The sequence below is a fragment of the Globicephala melas genome, chromosome 3, assembly GCF_963455315.2.
Source record: "Globicephala melas chromosome 3, mGloMel1.2, whole genome shotgun sequence".
NCBI classification, from domain to species: domain Eukaryota; kingdom Metazoa; phylum Chordata; class Mammalia; order Artiodactyla; family Delphinidae; genus Globicephala; species Globicephala melas.
In genome coordinates, this window is record NC_083316.1 from 121,846,511 (window position 1) to 121,871,989 (window position 25,479).

At 41.8% G+C, this 25,479-nt stretch overlaps 1 protein-coding gene across 2 annotated transcripts in view; it reads right to left on the bottom strand.

Annotated features, from left to right (window-relative positions):
• The window catches only part of PRELID2 (PRELI domain containing 2), a 703,347-nt gene that overhangs the window by 647,888 nt on the left and 29,980 nt on the right, over positions 1–25,479 (bottom strand). For both annotated transcript variants that reach the window (XR_009563301.1, XM_060295473.1), the window contains exon 6: positions 2,750–2,855. Coding sequence is in view for 1 of the 2 variants with exons in the window: in XM_060295473.1 (XP_060151456.1) it covers positions 2,750–2,855 (106 nt within the window). In the remaining variant the exon portion in view is untranslated. The remainder of the gene's footprint in view (positions 1–2,749; positions 2,856–25,479) is intronic.

The window sequence follows — 25,479 nt, forward strand, 5'->3', positions numbered from 1 at the left end:
TCCACGTAGTTGTGACATCGGATTAGCCATATTTACACGACCTGGCTTCACCCCTCCTGGCCATGTTTGACCTATGGAAGGCCACTGAGAGTTCCTTCCAGAGAATTTGGAAAGGAAGAAATAAGCAGTCTCTCTGTTGGCCAGAAATCTACATAACAGTACACTTGGACTGCGGAGGCCCACGTCGCACTATACAGCCTGTGAAGCAGAGAAAGCCAGACTGCATAAGAAGAGAATAACGCTGATGTATATTCGTATGGACAAGTGCTAAAGGAGGAATACCACCTGGGTTCCTGGCAGCTCTCAGTTCCAGGGCAGACCATTCTGAAGCCTGCCAGCCTCACCACCCTTGTAGCTCTAGATCAAGCTAGCCTAAGGTAGTTTCTGTTATCTGCAACCAAAGAGCCCTAATAAATACAGAGGGAGTAGGACCACGACACAAATTCATCTAAAGCACAACATGATGCTGAGTTGGCTAGCATTCTGCTTCGTTCACCTGAACACATCTTGAACAGTGAGTGGCACAGTAAGTGATAAAAGATGGGGGTGTGAGTCCAGTCTCCACCCTTTGCCAGTCCTGTGACCTTGAGTAAATCCATTTAGCCCACACTCAACACAGTGCCTCCCACAAAGCGGGTACTCAAAATATATCTGCAAGAGGAAGGACTCTGGGCAAGTAGCCACCTACAGACTGGGTGCACTTACCTCTTCAAGACATTTCTCACCAATAAAATGGGAATAATAATGTCTCTTTATGTATCTCACAGAATCAGAATGTACACAATCACTGTGTGATTAAAAGTCACTAAAAGGTTCAGAATGATGGGCAGGTCAAACAGAGACCCACTCGGATTAAACAAACAATATTTATTTATCTAAAGCAAGGGCTGGCAAACTATAGCCCACAGGCCAAATCCAGCCACCACCTGTGTTTGTATGGTCCACAAGATAACAATGGTTTTTACAAATGAACATTTGCAACCAATTTGATGGTAGGGAATACTAATTTTTAACCCCAACTCAGGTAAATGTTATCTCCCCCCAAAAAAGAATTCCATTCTTTTAAGAATTATATGCTTAGTAGACGTTTATTGTAAAAACTATACTCAATTACTATTATTATAATTTTAATTTTGTCAATAAAAAATGTGTGCACATTTGGTTCTCTCTTGTTACAAAGCACCTACACAGTATCTTGATTTTGCCTCTTGGCCCACGAAGTCTAACAAATTTACTATCTGGCTCTTTACAGAAAAACTTTGCCACTTTTAATCTAAACAATGTCCCTGGGAATTCCCTCGTGGTCCAGTGGTTAGGACTCTGACGTCCACTGCAAAGATTACAGTTCAATCCCTGGTTGGGGTACTAGGATCCTGCAAGCCAGGCGGTGCACCCATAAATAAATAAATAAACAAACAAACAATGTCCAAGAAGTCAACTCAGTCAGGGACATAGAACCAAAGTTATCTTCTCCTCAGCACTATTATTTGTAGAGTGCAATTTTGCAGAAGATGGGGCTGTTTACAAATGCATATTTTGCAAGATAGCAGGGTAAACCCGCAATAATGTCGGAGTAGGTGACAGTCACATCAGACCTTGCAGAAGCTCAACTATCCACTTCAAGCCCAGGCTTACACAGGCAGGGCCAGCCTGGCGATGTGCTCACCAGGGTCAGGAACACATCATCAATCTAGACAGTATGTCTATGGAGTACAGTACAGCACCAAATATTCATTCATCACCCTCAGCCTCCCAGATTAACACACTGTGGTCCAGGTTCATTCTTGAACCTAGATCTGTAAAACGAGAACCAAGGCCTATTACCCATAAAATCTAAGGTCATAACGATAGTTCTTTAGACCAGCCATTAAGCCTGTCCCACAAAACAAAACTAGGTAACATGCATCATACCTGCGTAAACCCTGGAAATAAGTGATTATGTTCACCAACATAATTAATAACAATAATAATGACAAATAATTTTTAAATATAATAAATAAAACAAACAAAATAATTTTAAAATATTTTGGAACACCTACAATAGGCATATAAAGGTGCATAAGAAATGGACTTTCCTAGGCAAGAAAACAGGATATATGAGTCTCTTATGTAATACTATATAAAACAGATGAAAAAAAGAATAGCACTACTTAAAACACAGGGTTAACACAGGACCTTAGAACTTCAAGGTGGCCTCTGAATAACATTCATGGAAGCCTAAGCTCCCACAAGTACAGAGCTTGAAAACCACAATAAAAGACAATCAGCAGCTCCAGAGCTCTGTGTCTTCTTTGTCCAGAATATCAGGACAACAATAACAGCTATTTCCAAGGTTTGCGAGCATTAAATGAATTGATGATTAAATATTCTTTTTAGTGAGTAGCACATGGTAAGCACTCCGTAAATATTAGCTATTAGTATCTTTTTGACTAAATAGCTGTCATCACATTGTATATACAGTAAATATAATTATTCATTCTGATTATTTCTCTTTATTAGACTATACGTATTCCCATATTGTCACATATTCTTCATCGGCATGTTTTTAACTTAATGAGCCACAAATGGCACTTCAGTTTTACTTTGATTTGGATTTATGTAATAATAAGTGAGGGTAATTATCTTTGCATATATTTATTAATTGTATATTTTTCTTGTTTTGTCTGTTCATGAGCCTTGTTCAAGAACCCAGTGGGAATCTCCATGGTTTCTTAAAATTAATGTTGGTTCAAAGTGAAAAGAAGCTTACCTTCTGGGCACCCCGTCTTAAAAATGTGCTGGCAAAAGTTTCCAAAACGCAGTTGAGAAAACCAGCCCCTGTGATTGAAATCCTGCCTTTTTGAATGAACTCTGTCCTGCAAAAAACAAAAATATACATCTTTGTAACACAACATTGTAAAGCAACTATACTCCAATAAAAATTAAAAATAAAAAAAAAAAAAAATACACACACACACACACACACACGTTTGGTGTCATTGGTGTCACCTTTGGTGTCATTCTATATTTGAATATTTAAATTATAGGGATTTCCAACAGCATTATTACCACTTATAATCAACACAAAATAATATCCATAATAATTCATTAATTGCCTATTACAACAAAGATTTTATCAAAAGGAGACTTCCAGTTTATATAATATAAGCAACGTATTATATTCAAATTAAAGGCTATTCATTTCAAGTTGCTAAGAAAGTAGATTTTAAAAGTTCTCACCACACACACAAACTGTAACTATGTGAGGTAACGGATGTATTAAATAACCTTATTGTAATAATTATTTTACAATATATACATATATCAAATCATTACACTGTACATCTTAAACTCACACAATATTAAATGTCACTTACATCTCAATAAAGCTGGAAAGAAGAGAAAACACATGGGTACATTATGCTGTTTATAAAAACTGCAGAAGACAGAATTTTTATTTATACCTAACAAATAATTCAATGATCAAACTGTAATAGTCAGGACAGTCAACAAACTTTAAGAATCTCTACCTGACCCAAAATAAATAAATTTAACTTATTCTAAGTAAATATATATATATATATATATATATATGTATTTATATATATATATTTCTCATTCCATGCTACAAAATATCTTGTTAAAATTGAGTATGAGACAATAATCAGCTGTATGACCTCAGGTAAATTACTTAGATTCTCTTAACTCAGTTTCTTCCCATGAAAATTGGGAATAATTATAGTATCTTCCTTTTACAACTAGTGTCAGAAGTAAATGAATTAATACATACAACAGGAACATGAACAGTTCCTGACACAAAGTAAGGAACTTATTATATGTTAGCCACCATTACTAAAGAGAGATAGACAGAGACAGGAAAGAAGCCTGGAATGACTTATTTAATCTTTGATTAGAAAAGGAGGTGAGACAGATTATATGTGCCACTAACCTATTTAAAGTTCTACCAATATTGGGACTTCCCTGGTGGCATGGTGGTTAAGAATCTGCCTGCCAGTGAAGGGGACACGGGTTTGAGCCCTGGTCCGGGAAGATCCCACATGCCATGGAGCAACTAAGCCTGTGTGCCACAACTACTGAGCCTGAGCTCTAGAGCCTGCGAGCCACAACTACTGAAGCCCGTGTGCCACAACTACAGAAGCCCATGCACCTAGAGCCCATGCTCCATAACAAGAGAAGCCACCGCAATGAGAAGCCAGTGCACTGCAATGAAGAGTAGTCCCCACTCACTGCAACTAGAGAAAGCCCGCACACAGCAACAAAGACCCAACACAGCCAAAAATAAATAAATAAATAAATACATACATTTATTAAAAATAAAAAAGTTCTACCAATATTAATTATCTCCATTTCATAAAGCAAAGATATGAATAACACTTGAGAGTGATGTCATAAAGATGGCAGGATAGGAAGCTCTAGGCCCTCATTCCCCCACAGAGACCCCAACTTATGGGCCAAGTTGCCTTCATGAGAAGTGCATAAACCAGCTAAGAGACTGCAGCACCCCAGGCGAGTACAAAGCCAAGCAGAGCCACACTGAAGTGAACAAAAATGTTTGCTGCATTTACCTGCCACAGTCCCCATCCACCCAGCACAGGGCACCACAATCAGGAAAAAAACCCTGTCTCCTGGCTTCTCCTTGAAAGGAAAGAAAAGAGCAGAATGTACAGCTAACATTCTGACTTTACAGTGGGCTGTCCAAGGAACTGGTTTCTGTCTTGCCTGACTCAGAAGGCTGAAGGGAACAGCAGCATACTTTGGATGTCCGGGGGCTGCTAAGAACAAAAGCTAGCATGGTGGCTTGTTATAGCACCAAAGAATCTGCAGTACCACAAACACCAGGGAGAGCAAGAGAATATGAGCTCTTGATAACAGGGGCAAACCTTCTAACTGGAAAATTACACACACAAGCCCCAAAGAGAAACATCCTCACAAAAGACATGAGGGCCACCCCCCCAAAAATCTCTACCCAGGCTGATGGGTGAAGGTCTTCCCCTGCACAAAGCCAGTCTGCAGAGGTTGGGAGAGGTGGCTGTCTTTTCAAATGCCCAAGTCTCAACAAAAGATCACAAAGTAAACAAAGAAACAAGGAAACAAGGCCCAACCAAAATAACAAGACAAATCTCTGGAAATCAATCCTAAAGAAATAGAAATCTATTAATTACCTGATAAAGAATTCAAAATAACCACATGAAAGATGGTCAATGAGTTAAAAGAGAACAGAGGTAGACAACTAAATGAAATCAGGAAAATGAGGAATGAACAAAATAAGAATCTCAACAAAGAGACAGAAACTAATTTTAAGAAAAAGAAAAAAAAAAAAACAGTAATCCAGGAACCGAAGAATAAAATGTAAAAACTGAAAAATTCACTAGAAGGGTTAAACACCAGATTTGATCAAGAGGCAGAAAGAATCAGTGAACTTGAAGACAAGTCATTTAAAATTACTGAGTCAGAGGAGAACGAAAAACGAAAAAAAAGAATGAAGAAAAGTTAAGATGGCCTAATGGACTTACAGGACATCATGAAGTGCTCAATGTACACATAACGGGAGTGCCAGAAGGAGAGGAGAGAAAGAAAGAAGCAAAAAGCCTATTTGAAGAAATAATGGCAGAAAACTTCCCAAATTTGAGGAAGAAAATGGACATCCAAATTCAAGAAGCTCAATGATGCCAAAGAGCATAAATCCTAAACAGACCCACATTAAGACTTTTATAATCAAATCATCAAGTTGCAGACAATGAAAGAGAATCTTGAAAGCAGCAAGAAAAAAAGCAACTTGTCACATACAAGGGAGCCCACATAAAATTTTCAGCGATTTCTCAGGAGAAACTTAGTAGTTCACAAAAAACTGGTATGATATATTCAAAGTGCTAAAGAAAAAAAAAAACTGTAAACCAAGAATACTGTATTTGTTAAAACTATCCTTCAACAATGAAGGTGAGCTCTTTGTTTCCTGGTGCGCGAGGAGAGGGGATTAAGAGCACTGCTTAAAGGAGGTCCAGAGACGGGCGCAAGCCGCAGCTAACAGCGCAGACCCCAGAGACAAGCATGAGACGCTAAGGCTGCTGCTGCTGCCACCAAGAAGCCTGTGTGTGAGCACAGGTCACTATGCACACCTCCCTTCCAGGGAGCCTGTGCAGCCCGTCAATGCCAGGGTCCCAGGATCCAGGGACAACTTCCCTGGGAGAACGCACAGCGTGCCTCAGGCTGGTGCAACGTCACACTGACCTCTGCCGCCACAGGCTCGCCCCGCACTCCATACCCCTCCCTCCCCCTGGCCTGAGTGAGCTGGAGCCCCTTTAACCCCGTCCTGTCTGAGCGAAGAACAGATGCCCTCCGGCGACCTACATGCAGAGGCGGGGCCAAATCCAAGGCTGAGCCCCTGTGAGCTGTGCGAACAAAGAAATGAAAGGGAAATCTCTCCCAGCAGCCTCAGGAGCAGCGGATTAAATCTTCACAATCATCTTGATGTACCCTGCATCTGTGGAATTCCTGAATAGACAATGAATCATCACAAATTGAGGAGGTGGACTGTGAGAGCAAGATTTACTATTTTTTCCCCTTTTCCTCTTTTTCAGAGTGTGTATGTATATGCTTCTGTGTGAGATTTTGTCTGTATAGCTTTGCTTTCAACATTTGTCCTAGGGTTTTTTCTGTCCATTTTTCTTTTGTTTTTTTTTTACTTTTTAAAAAACTTTTTTTCTTAATAATTATTTTTTATTTTAATAACTTTATTTTATTTTACCTTACGTTATTTTATTTTGTTTTATCCTCTTTCCTTCTTTCTTTCTTTCTACTTTATCTCCCTTTTATTCTGAGCCATGTGGATGAAAGGCTCTTGGTGCTGCAGCCAGGAGTCAGTGCTCTGCCTCTGAGGTGCGAGAGCCAACTTCAGGACACTGGTCCACAAGAGACCACCCAACTCCACGCAATATCAAATGGTGAAAATCTCCCAGAGATCTGCATCTCATAACCAACACCCAGCTTCACTCAACGACCAGCAAGCTACAGTGCTGGACACCCTATGCCAAACAACTAGCAAGACAGGAACACAACCCCACCCATTAGCAGAGAGGCTGTCTAAAATCATAATAAGTCCACAGACACCCCAAAACACACCACCAGACATGGACCTGCCCACCAGAAAGACAAGATCCAGCCTCATCCACCAGAACACAAGCACTAGTCCCCTCCACCAGGAAGCATACACAACCCACTGAACCAACTTTAGTCACTGGGAACAGACACAAAAAACAACGGGAACTACGAACCTGCAGCCTGAAAAAAGGAGACAACAAACACAGTAAGATAAGCAAAATGAGAAGACAGAAAAACACACATCAGATGAAGGAGCAAGATGAAAACCCACCAGACCTAACAAATGAAGAGGAAATAGGAAGTCTACCTGAAAAAGAATTCAGAATAATGATAGTAAAGATGATCCAAAATCTTGGAAATAGCATAGACAAAATGCAAGAAACATTTAACAAGGACCTAGAAGAACTAAAGATGAAACAAGCAACAATGAACAACACAATAAATGAAATTTAAACTACTCTAGATAGGATCAATAGCAGAATCACTGAGCCAGAAGAACAGATAAGTGACCTGGAAGATAAAATAGTGGAAATAACTACTGCAGAGCAGAATAAAGAAAAAAGAATGAAAAGAACTGAGGACAGTCTCAGAGACCGCTGGGACAACATTAAATGCACCAAGATTCGAATTATAGGGGTTCCAGAAGAAGAAGAGAAAAAGAAAGGGACTGAGAAAATATTTGAAGAGATTATAGTTGAAAACTTCCCTAATATGGGAAAGGAAATAGTTAATCGATTCCAGGAAGCACACAGAGTCCCATAGAGGATAAATCCAAGGAGAAATACACCAAGACACATATTAATCAAACTGTCAAAAATTAAACAATTAAGAAAATGGGACTAGGAACATACATATCAATAATTACCTTAAATGTAAATCGACTAAATGCTCCCACCAAAAGACACAGATTGGCTGAATGGATACAAAAACAAGACCCATATATATGCTGTCTACAAGAGACCCACTTCAGACCTAGGGACACATACAGACTGAAAGTAAGGGGGTGGAAAAAGATATTCCATGCAAATGGAAACCAAAAGAAAGCTGGAGTAGCAATTCTCATATCAGACAAAATACACTTTACAATAAAGACTATTAGAAGAGACAAAGGACACTACATAATGATTAAGGGATTGATCCAAGAAGAATATATAACAATTGTAAATATTTATGCACCCAACATATGAGCACCTCAATACATAAGGCAAATACTAACAGCCATAAAAGGAGAAATCGACAGTAACACATTTATACTAGGGGACTTTAATACCCCACTTTCACCAATGGACAGATCATCCAAAATGAAAATAAATAAGGAAACACAAGCTTTAAATGATACATTAAACAAGACGGACTTAATTGATATTTATAGGACATTCCATCCAAAAATAACAGAATACACATTTTTCTCAAGTGCTCATGGAACATTCTCCAGGATAGATCATATCTTGGGTCACAAATCAAGCCTTGGTAAATTTAAGAATATTGAAATTGTATCAAGTAACTTTTCCGAACACAACGCTATGAGACTAGATATCAATTACAGGAAAAGATCTGTAAAAAATACAAACACATGGAGGCTAAACAATACACTACTTAATAACGAAGTGATCACTGAAGAAATCAAAGAGGAAATTAAAAAATACCGAGAAACAAATGACAATGGAGACACGACGACCCCAAACCTATGGGATGCAGCAAAAGCAGTTCTAAGAGGGAAGTTTATAGCAATACAATCCTACCTTAAGAAACAGGAAACATCTCGAATAAACAACCTAACCTTGTACCTAAAGCAATTAGAGAAAGAAGAACAAAAAACCCCCAAAGTTAGCAGAAGGAAAGAAATCATAAAGATCAGATCAGAAATAAATGAAACAGAAATGAAGGAAATGATAGCAAAGATCAATAAAACTAAAAGCTGGTTCTTTGAGAAGATAAACAAAATTGATAAACCATTAGCAAGACTCATCAAGAGAAAAAAGGAGAAGACTCAAATCAATAGAATTAGAAATGAAAAAGGAGAAGTAACAACTGACACTGCAGAAATACAAAAGATCATGAGAGATTACTACAAGCAACTTATACCAATAAAATGGACAACCTGGAAGAAATGGACAAATTCTTAGAAATGCACAACCTGCCAAGACTGAATCAGGAAGAAATAGAAAATATAAACAGACCAATCACAAGCACTGAAATTGAAACTGTGATTAAAAATCTTCCAACAAACAAAAGCCCAGGACCAGATGGCTTCACAGGTGAATTCTATCAAACATTTAGAGAAGAGCTAACACCTATCCTTCTCAAACTCTTCCAAAATATAGCAGAGGGAGGAACACTCCCAAACTCATTCTACAAGGCCACCATCACCTTGATACCAAAACCAGACAAGGATGTCACAAAGAAAGAAAACTACAGGCCAATATCACTGATGAACATAGATGCAAAAATCCTCAACAGAATACTAGCAAACAGAATCCAACAGCACATTAAAAGGATCACACACCATGCTCAAGTGGGGTTTATTCCAGGAAAGCAAGGATTCTTCAATATACGCACATCAATCAATGTGATACACCATATTAACAAACTGAAGGAGAAAAACCGTATGGTCATCTCAATAGATTCAGAGAAAGCTTTTGACAAAATTCAACACCCATTTATGATAAAAAAAAAAACCTCCAGAAAGTAGGCATAGAGGGAACTTTCCTCAACATAATAAAGGCCATATATGACAAATCCACAGCCAACATCGTCCTCAATGCTGAAAAATTGAAAACATTTCCACTAAAATCAGGAACAAAACAAGGCTGCCCACTCTCACCACTCTTATTCAACATAGTTTTGGAAGTTTTAGCCACAGCAATCAGATAAGAAAAGGAAATAAAACGAATCCAAATCGGAAAAGAAGAAGTAAAGCTGTCACTGTTTGCAGATGACATGATACTATACAAAGAGAATCCTAAAGATGCTACCAGAAAACTACTAGAGCTAATCAATGAATTTGATAAAGTAGCAGGATACAAAATTAATGCACAGAAATCTCTGGCATTCCTATACACTGATGATGAAAAATCTGAAACTGAAATCAAGAAAACACTCCCATTTACCATTGCAACAAAAAGAATAAAATACCTAGGAATAAACCTACATAAGGAGACAAAAGACCTGTATGCAGAAAATTATAAGACACTGATGAAAGAAGTTAAAGATGATACAAATAGATATTCTTGGATTGGAAGAATCAACATTGTGAAAATGACTCTACTACCCAAAGCAATCTACAGATTCAATGCAATCCCTATCAAACCAACACTGACATTTTTCACAGAACTAGAACAAAAAATTTCACAATTTGTAGGGAAACACAAAAGACCCCGATAGCCAAAGCAATCTTGAGAACAAAAAACGGAGCTGGAGGAATCAGGCTCCGTGACTTCAGACTATACTATAAAGCTACAGTAATCAAGACAGTATGGTACTGGCACAAAAACAGAAAGATAGATCAATGGAACAGGATAGAAAGCCCAGAGATAAACCCACACACATATGGTCACCTTATCTTTGATAAAGGAGGCAGGAATATACAGTGGAGAAAGGACAGCCTCTTCAATGAGTGGTGCTGGGAAAACTGGACAGATACATGTAAAAGTATGAGATAAGATCACTCCCTAACACCATACACAAAAATAAGCTCAAAATGGATTAAAGACCTAAATGTAAGGCCAGAAACTATCAAACTCTTAGAAGAAAACATAGGCAGAACACTCTATGACATAAATCACAGCACGATCCTTTTTGACCCACCTCCTAGAGAAATGGAAATAAAAACAAAAATAAACTAGTGGGACCTAATGAAACCTCAAAACTTTTGCACAGCAAAGCAAACCATAAACAAGAGCAAAAGACAACCCTCAGAATGGGAGAAAATATTTGCAAATGAAGCAACTGACAAAGGATTAATCTCCAAAATTTACAAGCAGCTCATGCAGCTCAATAACAAAAAAACATACAACCCAATCCAAAAATGGGCAGAAGACCTAAATAGACATTTCTCCAAAGAAGATATACAGACTGCCAACAAACACATGAAAGAATGCTCAACATCATTAATCATTAGAGAAATGCAAATCAAAACTACAATGAGATATCATCTCACACCAGTCAGAATGGCCATCATCAAAAAATCTAGAAATAATAAATGCTGGAGAGGGTGTGGAGAAAAGGGAACACTCTTGCACTGCTGGTGGGAATGTGAATTGGTTCAGCCACTATGGAGAACAGTATGGAGGTTCCTTAAAAAACTACAAATAGAACTACCATATGACCCAGCAATCCCACTACTGGGCATATACCCTGAGAAAACCATAATTCAAAAAGAGTCATGTACCAAAATGTTCATTGCAGCTCTATTTACAATAGCCCGGAGATGGAAACAACCTAAGTGTCCCTCATCGGATGAATGGATAAAGAAGATGTGGCACATATATACAATGGAATATTACTCAGCCATAAAAAGAAACGAAATTGAGCTATTTGTAATGAGGTGGATGGACCCAGAGTCTGTCATACAGAGTGAAGTAAGTCAGAAAGAGAAAAACAAATACCCTATGCTAACACATATATAAGGAATTTAAGAACAAAAAGTTATGAAGAGGGCTTCCCTGGTGGCGCAGTGGTTGAGAGTCCACCTGCCGATGCAGGGGACACGGGTTCGTGCCCTGGTCCGGGAGGATCCCACATGCCGCAGAGCGGCTACGCCCATAAGCCATGGCCGCTGAGCCAGCATGTCCGGAGCCTGTGCTCCGCAACGAGAGAGGCCACGACAGTGAGAGGCCCACATAACGCAAAAAAAAAAAAAAAAAAAAAAAAAAAGTTATGAAGAACCTAGGGGTAAGACAGGAATAAAGACACAGACCTACTAGAGAGTGGACTTGAGGATATGGGGAGGGGGAAGGGTAAACTGGGACAAATTGAGAGAGTGGCATGGACATATATACACTACCAAATGTAAAATAGATAGCTAGTGGGAAGCAGCCGCATAGCACAGGGAGATCAGCTCGGTCCTCTGTGACCACCTAGAGGGGTGGGATAGGGAGGGTGGGAGGGAGGGAGACGCAGGAGGGCGGCAGACGCAGGAGGGAAGAGATATGGGAATATACGTATATGTATAACTGATTCACTTTGTTATAAAGCAGAAACTAACATACCACTGTAAAGCAATTATACTCCAATAAAAATGTAAAAATATAATAATAATTATGAAGGTGAAATTAAGGCTTCCCAGATAAACAATGCTGAGGGAGTTCATCACCACAAGATACCGGAGTTTGCCTCATTTATTCATTTGTTCAATACACACTGCCTGAGTGGCTACTATCTACTAAGCACCTTACTGGGTGCAAGAGCCCCACAGGGAAGGACAGTTTCTGTCCTCCAGGATCTCACTGACTAGTGGGAAAGACACATAGACAAGAGGGTGAATGTCACACCAGCAAATGCAGGCAAAGCATTCTACCAGAGGAAAACCACAAGGCCTCAGACAAGAAGGTGTGTGAAGGAGCAGAGAATGTCTGAAGAGCAGCCAGTTATCTGAAAATACTCAATACTTAGTAAGGGGCTTGATCAATTTTTTCCCATAAAAATGACTAGAGTATAAGGTGGGTGTGGGAGATGTTAGGAGATAAGGCTGGAAGGACAGATGGAGACCAGATTGCAAATGGTATTCCCAGACTGAGGAGTTTAGACTTTACCCTGAAGGCAAGAAGGACTTCGCCTCTGAGGCCACCAAGTAACAGGTACAGATGAACAGTTACATGTGCACCATTGACTAAAAGGCTTGTTGCCATTCCTTAATGCTTTTAGATGACTTCCTCTCCCCCATTTTCAGCACAGTGCCTGCATTCAATGAGTTCAATGAGTATTTGTTAAATGGATAAATTAATATTAAATTTCTTTACAATCAAAAATATTCCGCAACAACAAAAAACTTCCCCCTACCTTCGTATATCTCTAAGGAAAGGAAATGGGAGCCAAATCTCCCATAGGTGTACTTGGGTGTATTTGTACATGTATGTATGAGCACATTCACTAACACTAAGAAATATATTGAGAAAACTATGAATTCAAAAAGCTGTGTTTTTGGTAAAAATAGCTACTATAACCTCTTAATTAGACCTTGTCTCTAATTCTCTAATAGCAATAGCCTCTACACTTAGATCATGCATATAGTGAAAGGAAGCCTTCAGAATACTTCTCTCTCCCTCACCCTCTCCTGTCTACCCTCTCCTCTCTCCCCTCTCCCCTCCCCCACCAACACAGTTATCTTAGCCAATATGACATAAATAGTCTAGGCAACTAGTCAGTCTAAGCAAAGCAGCTTCCACCTTAGACTTAAGCCTATTTTAAATGATTTGCTCATGTAAAACTATATCCTGGTGACACTAATCTTTCCTGTCTTTGTTCCAGATTAGTCAGAGTAGAAATTTACAGTGATTTTAATATTTCAGAATGAAAAGTTGAGCAGTCTTACACTCTTAGGAGAAATGTACTCTTTAGTCTGCAAGGAAAACGTAGGTGAGGGATTAATAAAAGTCTCACATCATATTCTAACCAACATTCCTTTCTGCCACTTTTGGGAGAAGCAAGTGCTCAGAAAAGCACTCTCGGGCTTGGCCCACATATAAGAGAATAACAGGGCAGTAAAGCAGGGTCAGGCCCTTGCCATCAATGAGATAAGAGTTTATCCTACTATATTTTAAGACTGCCAGAGAAGGAACTGCTGTGCTTTCTCTCAACAACTCATTGACAAAGCACACCAGACATTTTCTTCTTAATACACATAGCTAACCTAAATCCCTCATGTTAGATAAGCCTCCATTTAAGTTCCTACACAAAACACAGCAGCTTACACAACAATTTACAGGTTTAATTTCAGCTCTTTTTTATTTTTATTTTTTAATTTCTTTGTTTATTTTTTGGGTGCATTGGGTTTTTCGTTGCTGGGTGCAGGCTTTCTCTAGTTATGGCGAGCAGGGGCTACTCTTCGTTGCACTGCGTGGGCTTCTCATTGCAGTGGCCTCTCTTGCTGCAGAGCATGGGCTCTAGGCACGCAGGCTTCAGTAGTCGTGGCACACGGGATCAGTAGTTGTGGCTTGCGGGCTCCAGAGCGCAGGCTCAGTAGTTGTGGCACACGGGCCTAGCTGCTCCGCAGCATGTGGGATCCTCCCAGACCAGGGCTCGAACCCACGTCCCCTGCATTGGCAGGCAGATTCTCAACCACTGCACCGCCAGGGAAGTCCTCAGCTCTTTTTTAAAAAAAGGAAGAGAAAAAGATGGATGGATGGATGGACGGACGGACAGACAGAAAAATGGACAGAGCTGAAATATGAACAGTCTCTCCGGGCATGAGAATTATAGGTGTTATTTATTTACTTTGTTCTTTTTACTAATTTCTGTGATAAAGATGTATTACTTGGCAATCACCAAAAAACATCACTAATAAATCCCTGAGGATCATTTTTATATAAATAAAAAGTTATTCTTTAAAAGGCTCTGTGCTACCAAGAACCATTTTCAGCAAAGGGACTTGCTAACTTTTTTTTAAATGTGTATCCTGCCACTATTTTTTAATTTATTTTATTTTATTTTATTTATTTATTTTTGGCTACGTTGGGTCTTCATTGCTGCATGTGGGCTTTCTTCTAGTTGCAGCAAGCAGGCTTCTCATTGTGGTAGCTTCTCTTTGTTGCGGAGCACGGCCTCTAAATGTATGGGCTTCAGTAGTTGCAGCACACGGGCTCAGTAGTTGTGGCTTGAGGGATCTAGAGCACAGGCTCAGTAGTTGTGGTGCACGGGCTTCGTTGCTCTGTGGCATGTGGGATCTTCCCAGACTAGGGCTCAAACCCATGTCCCCTGAATTGGCAGGTGGATTCTTAACCACTGTGCCACCAGGGAAGGCCCGGGACATGTTAACTCCGGACTTATCCTTCATTTAAAGTCTCATTAAATCACCTCTTGGCTTTCCTTTTCTCACACTATGTAATTCCATTTCTTTGTGTCTTTTTTTTTCCCCCCCTCTCCCATTGCAGAGCACAGGCTCCGGACGCGCAGGCTCAGCGGCCATGGCTTACGGGCCCAGCCGCTCCGCGGTACGTGGGATCTTCCCGGACCGGGGCACGAACCCATGTCCCCTGCATCGGCAGGCGGACTCTCGACCACTGCACCACCAGGGAAGCCCTTTTTGTGCCTTTTGACCTAAGACTTGCTCCTGCCCCCAAGTTTTGTTTGATGTTTCACTCAAGAGATATATAAAGATGATTCAAGTTTTCCTACACCTGTCTTATCTCTGTTAAGCCTAAAGGAATGACTGCATCCATTTATGATTTTATATACTCAGGGTCACACTTATTCTTCAAAAAGCTGTATAGTAACAACGTGTATTATGTATCAGACACTGTACTATGTTCTGAGGTTGTTACTCTTAATATGTTCTCTCGCTTTTACACATGAGGAAACTGTGGCAAAGAGAAGTTAAATAACTTGCCTGAGGTCACAGCTTAATGTCATGCAGCTTCATATCTACCACCTCAAAACCCAAGTCCTGCTCCTATCTCACTGAAGGAGACAACCATCATCCTAGTCTATGAGATTAGAAATCTCAGCAACAGGTTAAATGGTTCTTTTTCTAATCAATCCAAACATTCACTCAGTCCCCAGATTGTGTTTATTTTACTTCTAATGTTACTCAACAGTCCATGTCATTCTCTCTCTTGCTGCTGCTACTGCCTGGGTTTAGCACAGCACTTTCTCTCTCCAGGACCACCAAAACTGCCTCCCAATGGGATCCTTGCCTCCAGCGTGGGCTCCTCATAACCCACACTGCCCCATCAGCTTTTTTTTTTTTTTGTGGTACGCGGGCCTCTCACTGTTGTGGCCTCTCCCGTTGTGGAGCACAGGCTCCGGACGCGCAGGCTCAGCGGCCATGGCTCACGGGCCCTGCAGCTCCGCGGCATGTGGGATCTTCCCGGCCCGGGGCACGAACCCACGTCCCCTGCATCAGCAGGCAGACTCCCAACCACTGCGCCACCAGGGAAGCCCGCCCCGTCAGCTTTCTAAGCACACCCTGATCTTGTCACTGTTCACTAAGGCACAGGGAATTAAACCCGCATGCTCAGTGGAGATTCACCCAGACTGTTGCATGAACCTGTTGTTTGTTAGTTTTCATTGCTGCATACTGTTCTATTGCTTGAAAATACTCCATATTATTTATCCACTCTACTGAAGATGGACATTTAATGTGGACTCAGTTTGGGGCTACTAATAGTTCTGTAAAGTAAATATCTATAATGCATCCAGCTACATATGTGCACAAGTGTCTCTAGAGTGTCTAGTGGTCAAATATCTGGGTCACAGGACATGCACAGTTTCAACTTTTAAAAAATGCCGGGACTTCCCTAGCGGTCCAGTGGTTAAGACTCTGCACTTCCACTGCAGGGGGGCACAGGTTCGATCCCTGGTCAGGGAACTAATATCCGGCATACCGTGCAGCGTGGCCAAAAAAAAAAAAAAAAAGAAACCGGGGGAAAACATGCCAAATGTTTTTCTAAATGGTTGTACCTATTTATGTTTTCTTCATTGAATCATTTCCAATTGTAATGACTTAGCACATGGTAAGAAATCAATAATGCATTAGGGGCAGAAGGATGGGGAGAGGAGGGAGGGGAGGGGAGAAGCAAGAGAAGAGAAATTTATGGTACATCTCAATACTTCTGTCAGGGAAATTGAACCAAATGTCTCAGGAGGTCACTTGCTAGTGTCAGTAGGGGGCAGCCTTCACCTGGCTGAGAGATAAGCCAGCACAGTATCTGGAAACGTGTTCAAAGAGGAGGCTCACTCACTCACGTGGTGCCTATACCTGACTCACATCTATCGCTTTGTCCATGGGCGGACAGAATTCAACACAGAACACAATGGAATCATGACAGAGCGCACAGCTCAAAGCTAGGAACACCTTTGTGACAGTGAATGACAGCTTATACCATCAGTCTCCTACTCTGGGGTCATTTAAAAATGTGTTTCCTTCTGAATTTGGGGAAATAAAAAAGTTCAGAGGGAACATGGATCAGGAATTAATCCCCAGAGCACACAGCCACCAGCTCTGAATCCTCAAAACAGCAGTTTCCAGAAAGCAAAGCTCTTAATGAGATCCTGTCCCTGAATTAATGACTGGTTGGGTATGGCAAATCTTGCCCAATTGTTTTCACGATGGGAATTTAATTAAAGTGTCTTTGAGAAGGAAAGATGGTTCCACGGATATGCTTGTTGTGATGACATCTCAGTTCTAGTCAGGCTGTTTTCGGCATTCTCCTGTAACCACACAGAGGGGTGGCCCAAGGGACAGGCAGGGCCCAACACTGCTGCGGAGACTGCCCTGCCCATGCGTGCACTGCACCATGCCAGGACACGCGGTCCCTCCCCCCAGCTTACCAGACCCACTTACAGAACTGTGCTTCCTCAGAGACCTAATTCAATTTACAGGGTCCTCCGTCAGCGCTAAGCACTTTTTAGCCTTAACACGAACACACATAATTATACATGTGCTTCTTATATTTTATATATCTGTTTTAAATATATATATCTTTACAGGACATGATTAGGCATATGGTTCCTGGAGTCAGATGGCTTGGACTCACAACTCCTCTCTAACATGGAATGGGGACGCGCCCACATAGGCAAGTTCCTGAAGCCCAGTCTCCTCTGTAAAATGGGGTTAATCACACCTATTCAAACTTTGTTCCAAAGGTGAATAAGGTAATAGGTGTGAAGCACTCAAGGTAATGTGCGTAAGCATTCGATACATGTTAGTGAATCATACTAACACTGGTAGTAATAATGCTATTTACTACTACCATCATTATGATTCCCATTTGCAGAAAGAAGGGCACAGTGTCTGGGAAGTTAAATGCCCACAGTACAAATCCAGCTCCAGTAAACTCCAAAGTATTTCCACTCCACTGGCATCTAGATGGCACTCAATCCCCATAAACTACTTGGCCAGGAGTCCCTCCCTCCCCATGCTGGCATTCAAGGCCCTCGGAGCTCCAGAACCCTCCATCTTTCCAGCCTTCCCTCCCTCCCTGCTATCACATGTCACACACCCAGCACAGCGGCCACAGAGACCAAACACCCTGCTGGTCTCTATAACCTTCACGCCTAAAGCCCTTCCCCTCTGAGCAGCTCTCCTTTAACCCATCCCAGGAACCACTGGGTTGCGGCCTAAATGATTAACCAGGAGCAGGAACAGGGAGTAAGTAAACGGTGGCTCTCAGGAGTCTAGCAGTCCAATGTGGGTAAACATTACAGGGCAGGGTGGCTCAGTCTCTTAAAACATAGCATTCATTCTCACAATCTATCTTATCAATAGCCTATCGTGCAGAAGCACTGTATTAAGTCTTTTATATACACATTTCAGTTAATTCTCACTATCTATCTTATGAGGTAGATAATGCTAACCTCATTTTACAGATGAAAAAACTGAGGTTCCGAGTGGCAAATTTGCTAAGGTCACCCAAAAGTAATTGGCATGACCACTTTTTGAATTCACACAGGTAACATCAGCTCCTGTGTCCCTTCCCACAATCCTGCCTCCTAGAAATGTGCCTATTCAGTGCAAGCTTACTGGCATCCTAAGTGGCATCCAAAGCTTCAAAATACACAAGTCTGTGAACTGGTCCAACTGGAGGCTTGTCTTGGGATATCGGGCCCACCAGCGCGTGTATCCCATTCAGGCTGGCTTCAAGGATGTATGTTCTACGGGGTGGCACAGGGCTTAGCTATCAGAAGGGCTACACACTCAGTTGAATGCTCCACTGTCCCTGTTTCAGAATTCTTATCTATTTATTTATTTTTGCGGTACGCGGGCCTCTCACTGCTGTAGCCTCTCCCGTTGCGGAGCACAGGCTCCGGACGCGCAGGCTCAGCGGCCATGGCTCACAGGCCCAGCCGCTCCGCGGCATGTGGGATCTTCCCAGACCGGGGCACGAACCCGCGTCCCCTGCATCGGCAGGCGGACTCAACCACTGCGCCACCAGGGAAGTCCTTCCCATATTTTTTAACAGGGACTCTGCATTTTCATTTTGCACTGGCTGCTGCAAATTACGTAGCTGTTCCTGATCCCATTTCAAACATAAGTCTATACAACACTGCCAACTGCCAGGTCCCTGGGAAGTTTTATGAGATGCTTAGGAATACATACTTCAGTTTAGCAATACCTAATAAAAGCCTCAAGTATGTGCAAACCCTTGGACCCATAACGTCTACCTCTAACAATGGGTTCTGAGCAAAAAATCTTAGATGAGGGCCTAGACTAGCCTACAAACATATTCATCACATCACTATCTATAATGCAATGCCCAATAATTAAACACACTTGAATAATTTTATCCAATAAATACATTTTTAAAAATCATTTTCAAATGACACATTCAATAAGGAAAGACAGTCCCAAATGCAATGTTAAATTGTAAAAGTCAGAATACCATGTACAGTATGATTCCGAGTCTGTCAAAATTCTGCCCAATGAGTAAATAAATTGTAGCAACTGCAGTATGCTCCTACCATGGAATGCTATGCAGCAATGGGAAAAGAACAAACTAAATTGCTGATACACACAAGATGAAGCTCCTAGACACAATGCCGAACAAAAAAACAACGACGACAAAAAACTAAAACGACAGAATACATACTATACGATTCCATTCCATGTGAAGATCAACAAGAGACAAAACTAATCTATAAAGATGGATGTCAGAATACTGTTTCCTCTGGGGTCGCTGCCTAGAAACAGCACTGACCTGAAGAGGGCATGAATATATTGTTTTTTTCTTATATGTATCTTGTAACTGTCCTACAATGAACATGTAATACTTGTGAAAAAAAGAGGAAACGTTATTTTTAAACATGATAATAAAGAATACTTGGAACAAGACTCATCCAAACAGGACGTATGTGAGGGCCAGAAGGTTTTCCTACCTTCAGAAAAGAGGCTGTTGAGTCTTCCCAGAGCAGAGCAGAGAATAAAACAGAACAAGCTAGGAATTACCACTTAGATTTCTCTCAAGACGACACCTCTCTTGAGGTCAGACACATAGGAAATGGAACAGCCTCCACCTCCAGCACAGAAAATGTCTTAAACTGTAGCTGTGAATTCAAACCAGGAAAACGAACTCAGCTGGTCAATTTTTTTCCCATCTCTTTGCTTAGCTACCAACACTAGCCATGATTAAAAACAGGGTGAACAGCTCCCAGGCGTTGACCTGCAACCTGATGGAGGAGGCAGACCCTTACACTGGGAGGACAGTCATCAGGCTCCTGGCTACTGTCCCAGGACCGTTAGGGTTTCTGCATGGCATTGATTCTTGGTTGGTAAAACATTCTAATTTTTAATACCCAAACTTTTTATTTACTAGAGATGGATGGAGGAAGAGAAGGAAAGGGGAGGGTGGAGGGGAGGGGAGGGAGAAAGTAGAAAGGGAAAAAAATAAGAGAAAGAGAGGAAGGAAGGAAGGAAGGAAGGGAGGGAGGGAGGGAGGGAGGAAGGAAGGAAGGAAGGAAGGAAGGAAGGAAATTAAACTGGCCTCTCTGCTGCATAAGAGATTCCAGAAGAGTTAATCCAAATTTTGCTAAACTTTCCAGCAGGGTGTTTCTGCCAAGAAGTGTTTACTGTTTGCTGGAGAGTCAGATTATCAACTGGTTATGCTTTATAAGATTAACAGGAACTTTGCACAAAACAGAGCTCCAAAAGGGGTGACAGCTGTATGTCTGCTTTCCACTGTAACCACAGGATACTAACTAGTTATCAAGGGTTCCCAGATCTGGAGGCTCAACAGATTCACCGGGAAAACTTTAAATATATTGACTCCCAGGAGCCAGCCCAAGCCGACAAAAATAGAATCACCACAATGAACCCACACATTTAAACTCCCCCCAACCCTTCACTAATACACAACTGAAAACCAAAGGGCAAAGGAGGATGGGAGAGGGAAAAAAAAAAAATCAATAGGCATTCACTAATATATTTCAAAAGCTCTTACTTGTAAATGGCACAGAATGCTCTCTTGGCTAAACATCATTGTTTCCCGTTCAATCATCACCTCCATTTTCAATAAAACAGCTTACTCCACTTGTCAAAGTTAGTTACCTTTAAGGAAACACGGCACTTTGAAAACAGCATTTATTCACCATTAGTTCCAACAACAACCTACATTATCTAGTGCTTTATACTCCCCAAGTGTAGGGCATTTATTATCTTATTAAATCTTCACACCACTCTGTGAGGGATCTCAGGCCAGCTTTATCCCTTCTCCCAGAGTCCAACAGCATGTAAGCGACCAAGCAGCAAAAACCAGCAGAGAAGTATCCATATTACTGGGTTCAAGAGTCCCTCTACACCGAATTTCCTACCAAATCCTATCAGACTTCCCCAATCTGCATGTGCCCTTTCTGCCAGTCCCCTTTTCAGCCCATAAGAAGCATAATCTGCTATTCATTCAACAAACGGCCACGGAGCCTCCTCTGTGAGCCCAGCACTGTGCTAGATGCAGGGGTGCAACAGGATGGAAAAGCAGAGAAGGCCCTGATTATATGGACACAAACGTTATCTTTGTAGGGCACTCTGACTGAGTGGAAAATAAGGCTCTTGCCCAGACACCTGCCATATTTACAGAAACGGCACTGGTGCTCCGTGCTCTATAACTGGCAGTACGTTCTGCTAATTATCTCATCACCCACTAGTGCATGGGAAATGAAGGTCAATATAAGCACAGGGCATCCTGTTTGGGGATGAATACAGTGAGTTTTATTCAGGATATTAGATAACAACACCTTCAAGACCTTTATCATCATGATCGAGGCTCAGGAACCATTCCTAAGTAAAGTTGACAAAGCCAGAATATTTTAATACCTCAGTGAAAACAAGCTTGGAGGTCAACTAAAAAGGCTATTGCCAAATGCATGCAAGTCACCAAACTATCCAATTTGCTCCTGGGAAAAAAATACATCAGAGTACGGAAAAAACAAATACCAACAAAAAATGCCCAACCATTAGTCCTTCGAAACAGGCAAATTATACTATTTGTGAATCACCAAATGAATACTTGAGACTTGGGATGTTTTAATCCAGAAATTTAAAAATTAAAAATATTATATACCTTATTTAACAGAACAAAGAATATTCACGAGTCACTTCAGTGATGACGAAAACTGACTGAACTAAGAACAGCTGCTCATCCGAGTCATTTAATCTGTGTGTAAAGTTTGATTTTGTTTCTTTTACTATATTGCAGGTAGGATTTTTTTTGATATCTTATAAATGTTGAGTCAACATAACCAATGTTATTAACACACATTCTACTAGGCTGAACATCTCCAAATCTCAGAAATAAGGTTGGCAAGCCTCAGTGGATAAGCAGAAGCTCTTAGACACGGAAAGGTGAAGACATGAGCCATCATGATGCTCAGTGCTGAGTATGGGATTATGGTCTTGTCACTCAGAAGCAAAACCCAGCTCCGTACCCTCATGAACAGCCTGAGTCTCCAGTGACAGTGATAATTTAAATCCTGCTTCAAGATAACAGTTTTTACTTACCACCAAAACACACACAGTTATGGTGAAAGAGAAAAGCCCAAGAAAATACTTTTACAAGATGATTATCTTTTAGAATTACATTACTTGGATACAGTAAACGTTATTAAAACCAAATCCAGTGCATATCAGTTACATTCCCACATAGTACAATAAAAATCTATTTATTAGGACAGAACCAGGACTGATAGATAAATACATTTTAAAGTCTAGAAGCAGGAGGAGCTTCAAGATGGAGGAGTAAGATGTGGAGATCACCTTCCTCCCCACAGATACATCAGAAATACATCTACATGTGGAACAGCTCCTACAGAACACCTACTGAACGCTGGCAGAAGACCTCAGACCTCCCAAAAGGCAAGAAACTCCCCCACGTACCTGGGTAGGCAAAAGAAAAAAGAAAAAACAGAGACAAAAGAATAGGGACGGGACCTGCACCAGTGGGAGGGAGCTGTGAAGGAGGAAAGGTTTCCACACAATAGGAAGCCCCTTCGCGGGCGGAGACTGCGGGTGGCGGAGGGGGGGAGCTTCGAAGCCACGGAGGACAGCTCAGTAACAGGGGTGCGGGGGGCAAAGCGGAGAGATTCCCGCACAGAGGATCAGGGCCGACCGGCACTCACCAGCCCGAGAGGCTTGTCTGCTCACCCGCGGGGGCGGGCGGGGGCTGGGAGCTGAGGCTCGGGCTTTGGAGGTCAGATCCAAGGGAAAGAACTGGGGTTGGCTGCATGAACACAGAATGAAGGGGGCTAGTGCACCACAACTAGCCGGGAGGGAGTCTGGGAAAAACTCTGGAACTGGCTAAGAGACAAGAGACCATTGTTTCGGCATGCGAGAGGAGAGGGGATTCAAAGCACCGCCTAAACGAGCTCCAGGGACGGGCGCGAGCCACGGCTATCAGAGTGGACCGCAGAGACGGGCATGGGACGCTAAGGCTGCTGCTGCCACCACCAAGAAGCCTGTGTGCGAGCACCGGTCACTATCCACACCCCCCTCCCTGGAACCTGTGCAGCCCGCCACTGCCAGGGTCCCCTGATCCAGGGACAGCTTCCCGGGAGAACGCACGGCGTGCCTCAGGCTGGTGCAACGTCACTCTGGCCTCTGCCGCCGCAGGCTCGCCCTGCACTCTGTGCCCCTCCCTCACCCCCGGCCTGAGTGAGCCAGAGCCCCCGAATCAGCTGCTCCTTTAACCCTGTCCTGTCTGAGCGAAGAACAGACGCCCTCAGGCAACCTACACACAGAGGCGGGGCCAAATCCAAAGCTGAACCCCAGGAGCTGGGCGAACAAAGAAGAGAAAGGGAAATCTCTCCCAGCAGCCTCAGGAGCAGCGGATTAAATCTCCACAATCAACTTGATGTGCCCTGCATCGGTGGAATACCTGAATACACAACGAATCATCCCACATTAAGAAGGTGGACTTTGGGAGCAATGATATATATATTTTTTTTTCCTTTTTCTCTTTTTGTGAGGGTGCATGTGTATGCTTCTGTGTGTGATTCTGTCTGTACAGTTTTGCTTTTACCATTTGTCCTAGGGTTCTGTCTGTCCGTGTTTTTCTTTTTTTTTGGGGGGATTTTTTTTTTAGGATAGTTTTTAGCGCTTGTTATCATTGGTGGATTTGTTTTTTGGTTTGGTTGCTCTCTTCTTTCTTTCTTTCTCTTTTTTTATGACTTTTCAACTTTTATTTTTAATAATTATTTTTTATTTTACTCTCTTCCTTCTTTCTTCCTCCCTTCCTTCCTTCCTTCCTTCCTTGCTTCTTCCTTTTATTCTGAGCCATGTAGATGACAGGGCCTTGCTGCTCCGGCTGAGCGTCACACCTGTGCCCCTGAGGTAGGAGAGCCGAGTTCAGGACACTGGGCCAACAGAGACCTCCCTGCTCCACGTAATATCAAATGGCGAAAATCTCCCAGAGATCGCCATCTCAACAGCAAGACCCAGCTCCACTCGACAACCAGCAAGCTACAGTGCTGGACATCCTATGCCAAACAACTAGCAAGACAGGAACACAACTCCACCCATTAGCACAGAGGCTGCCTAAAAACATAATAAGGTCACAGACACCCCAAAACACACCACCGGATGCAGACCTGCCCACCAGAAAGACAAGATCCAGCCTCATCCACCAGAACACAGGCACCAGTCCCCTCCACCAGGAAGCCTACACAACCCACTGAACCAACCCTAGCCACTGGGGTCAGACACCAAAAACAACGGGAACTACGAACCTGCAGCCTGTAAAAAGGAGACCCCAAACACAGTAAGATAAACAAAATGAGAAGACAGAAAAACACACAGCAGATGAAGGAGCAAGATAAAAACCCACCAGACCTAACAAATGAAGAGGAAATAGGCAGTCTACCTGAAACAGAATTCAGAGTAATGATAGTAAAGATGATCCAAAATCTTGGAAATAGAATGGAGAAAATATAAGAAACGTTTAAAAAGGACCTAGAAAAACTAAAGAGCAAACAAACAATGATGAACGACACAGTAAATACACTTAAAAATTCTCTAGAAGGAATCAATAGCAGAATAACTGAGACTGGAGAATGGATAAGTGACCTGGAGGATAAATTAGTGGAAATAACTAGCGCAGAGAAGAATAAAGAAAAAAGAATGAAAAGAATTGAGGACAGTCTCAGAGACCTCTGGGACAACATTAAACGCAACAAGATTCAAATTATAGGGGTCCCAGAAGAAGAAGGGAAAAAGAAAGGGACTGAGAAAATATTTGAAGA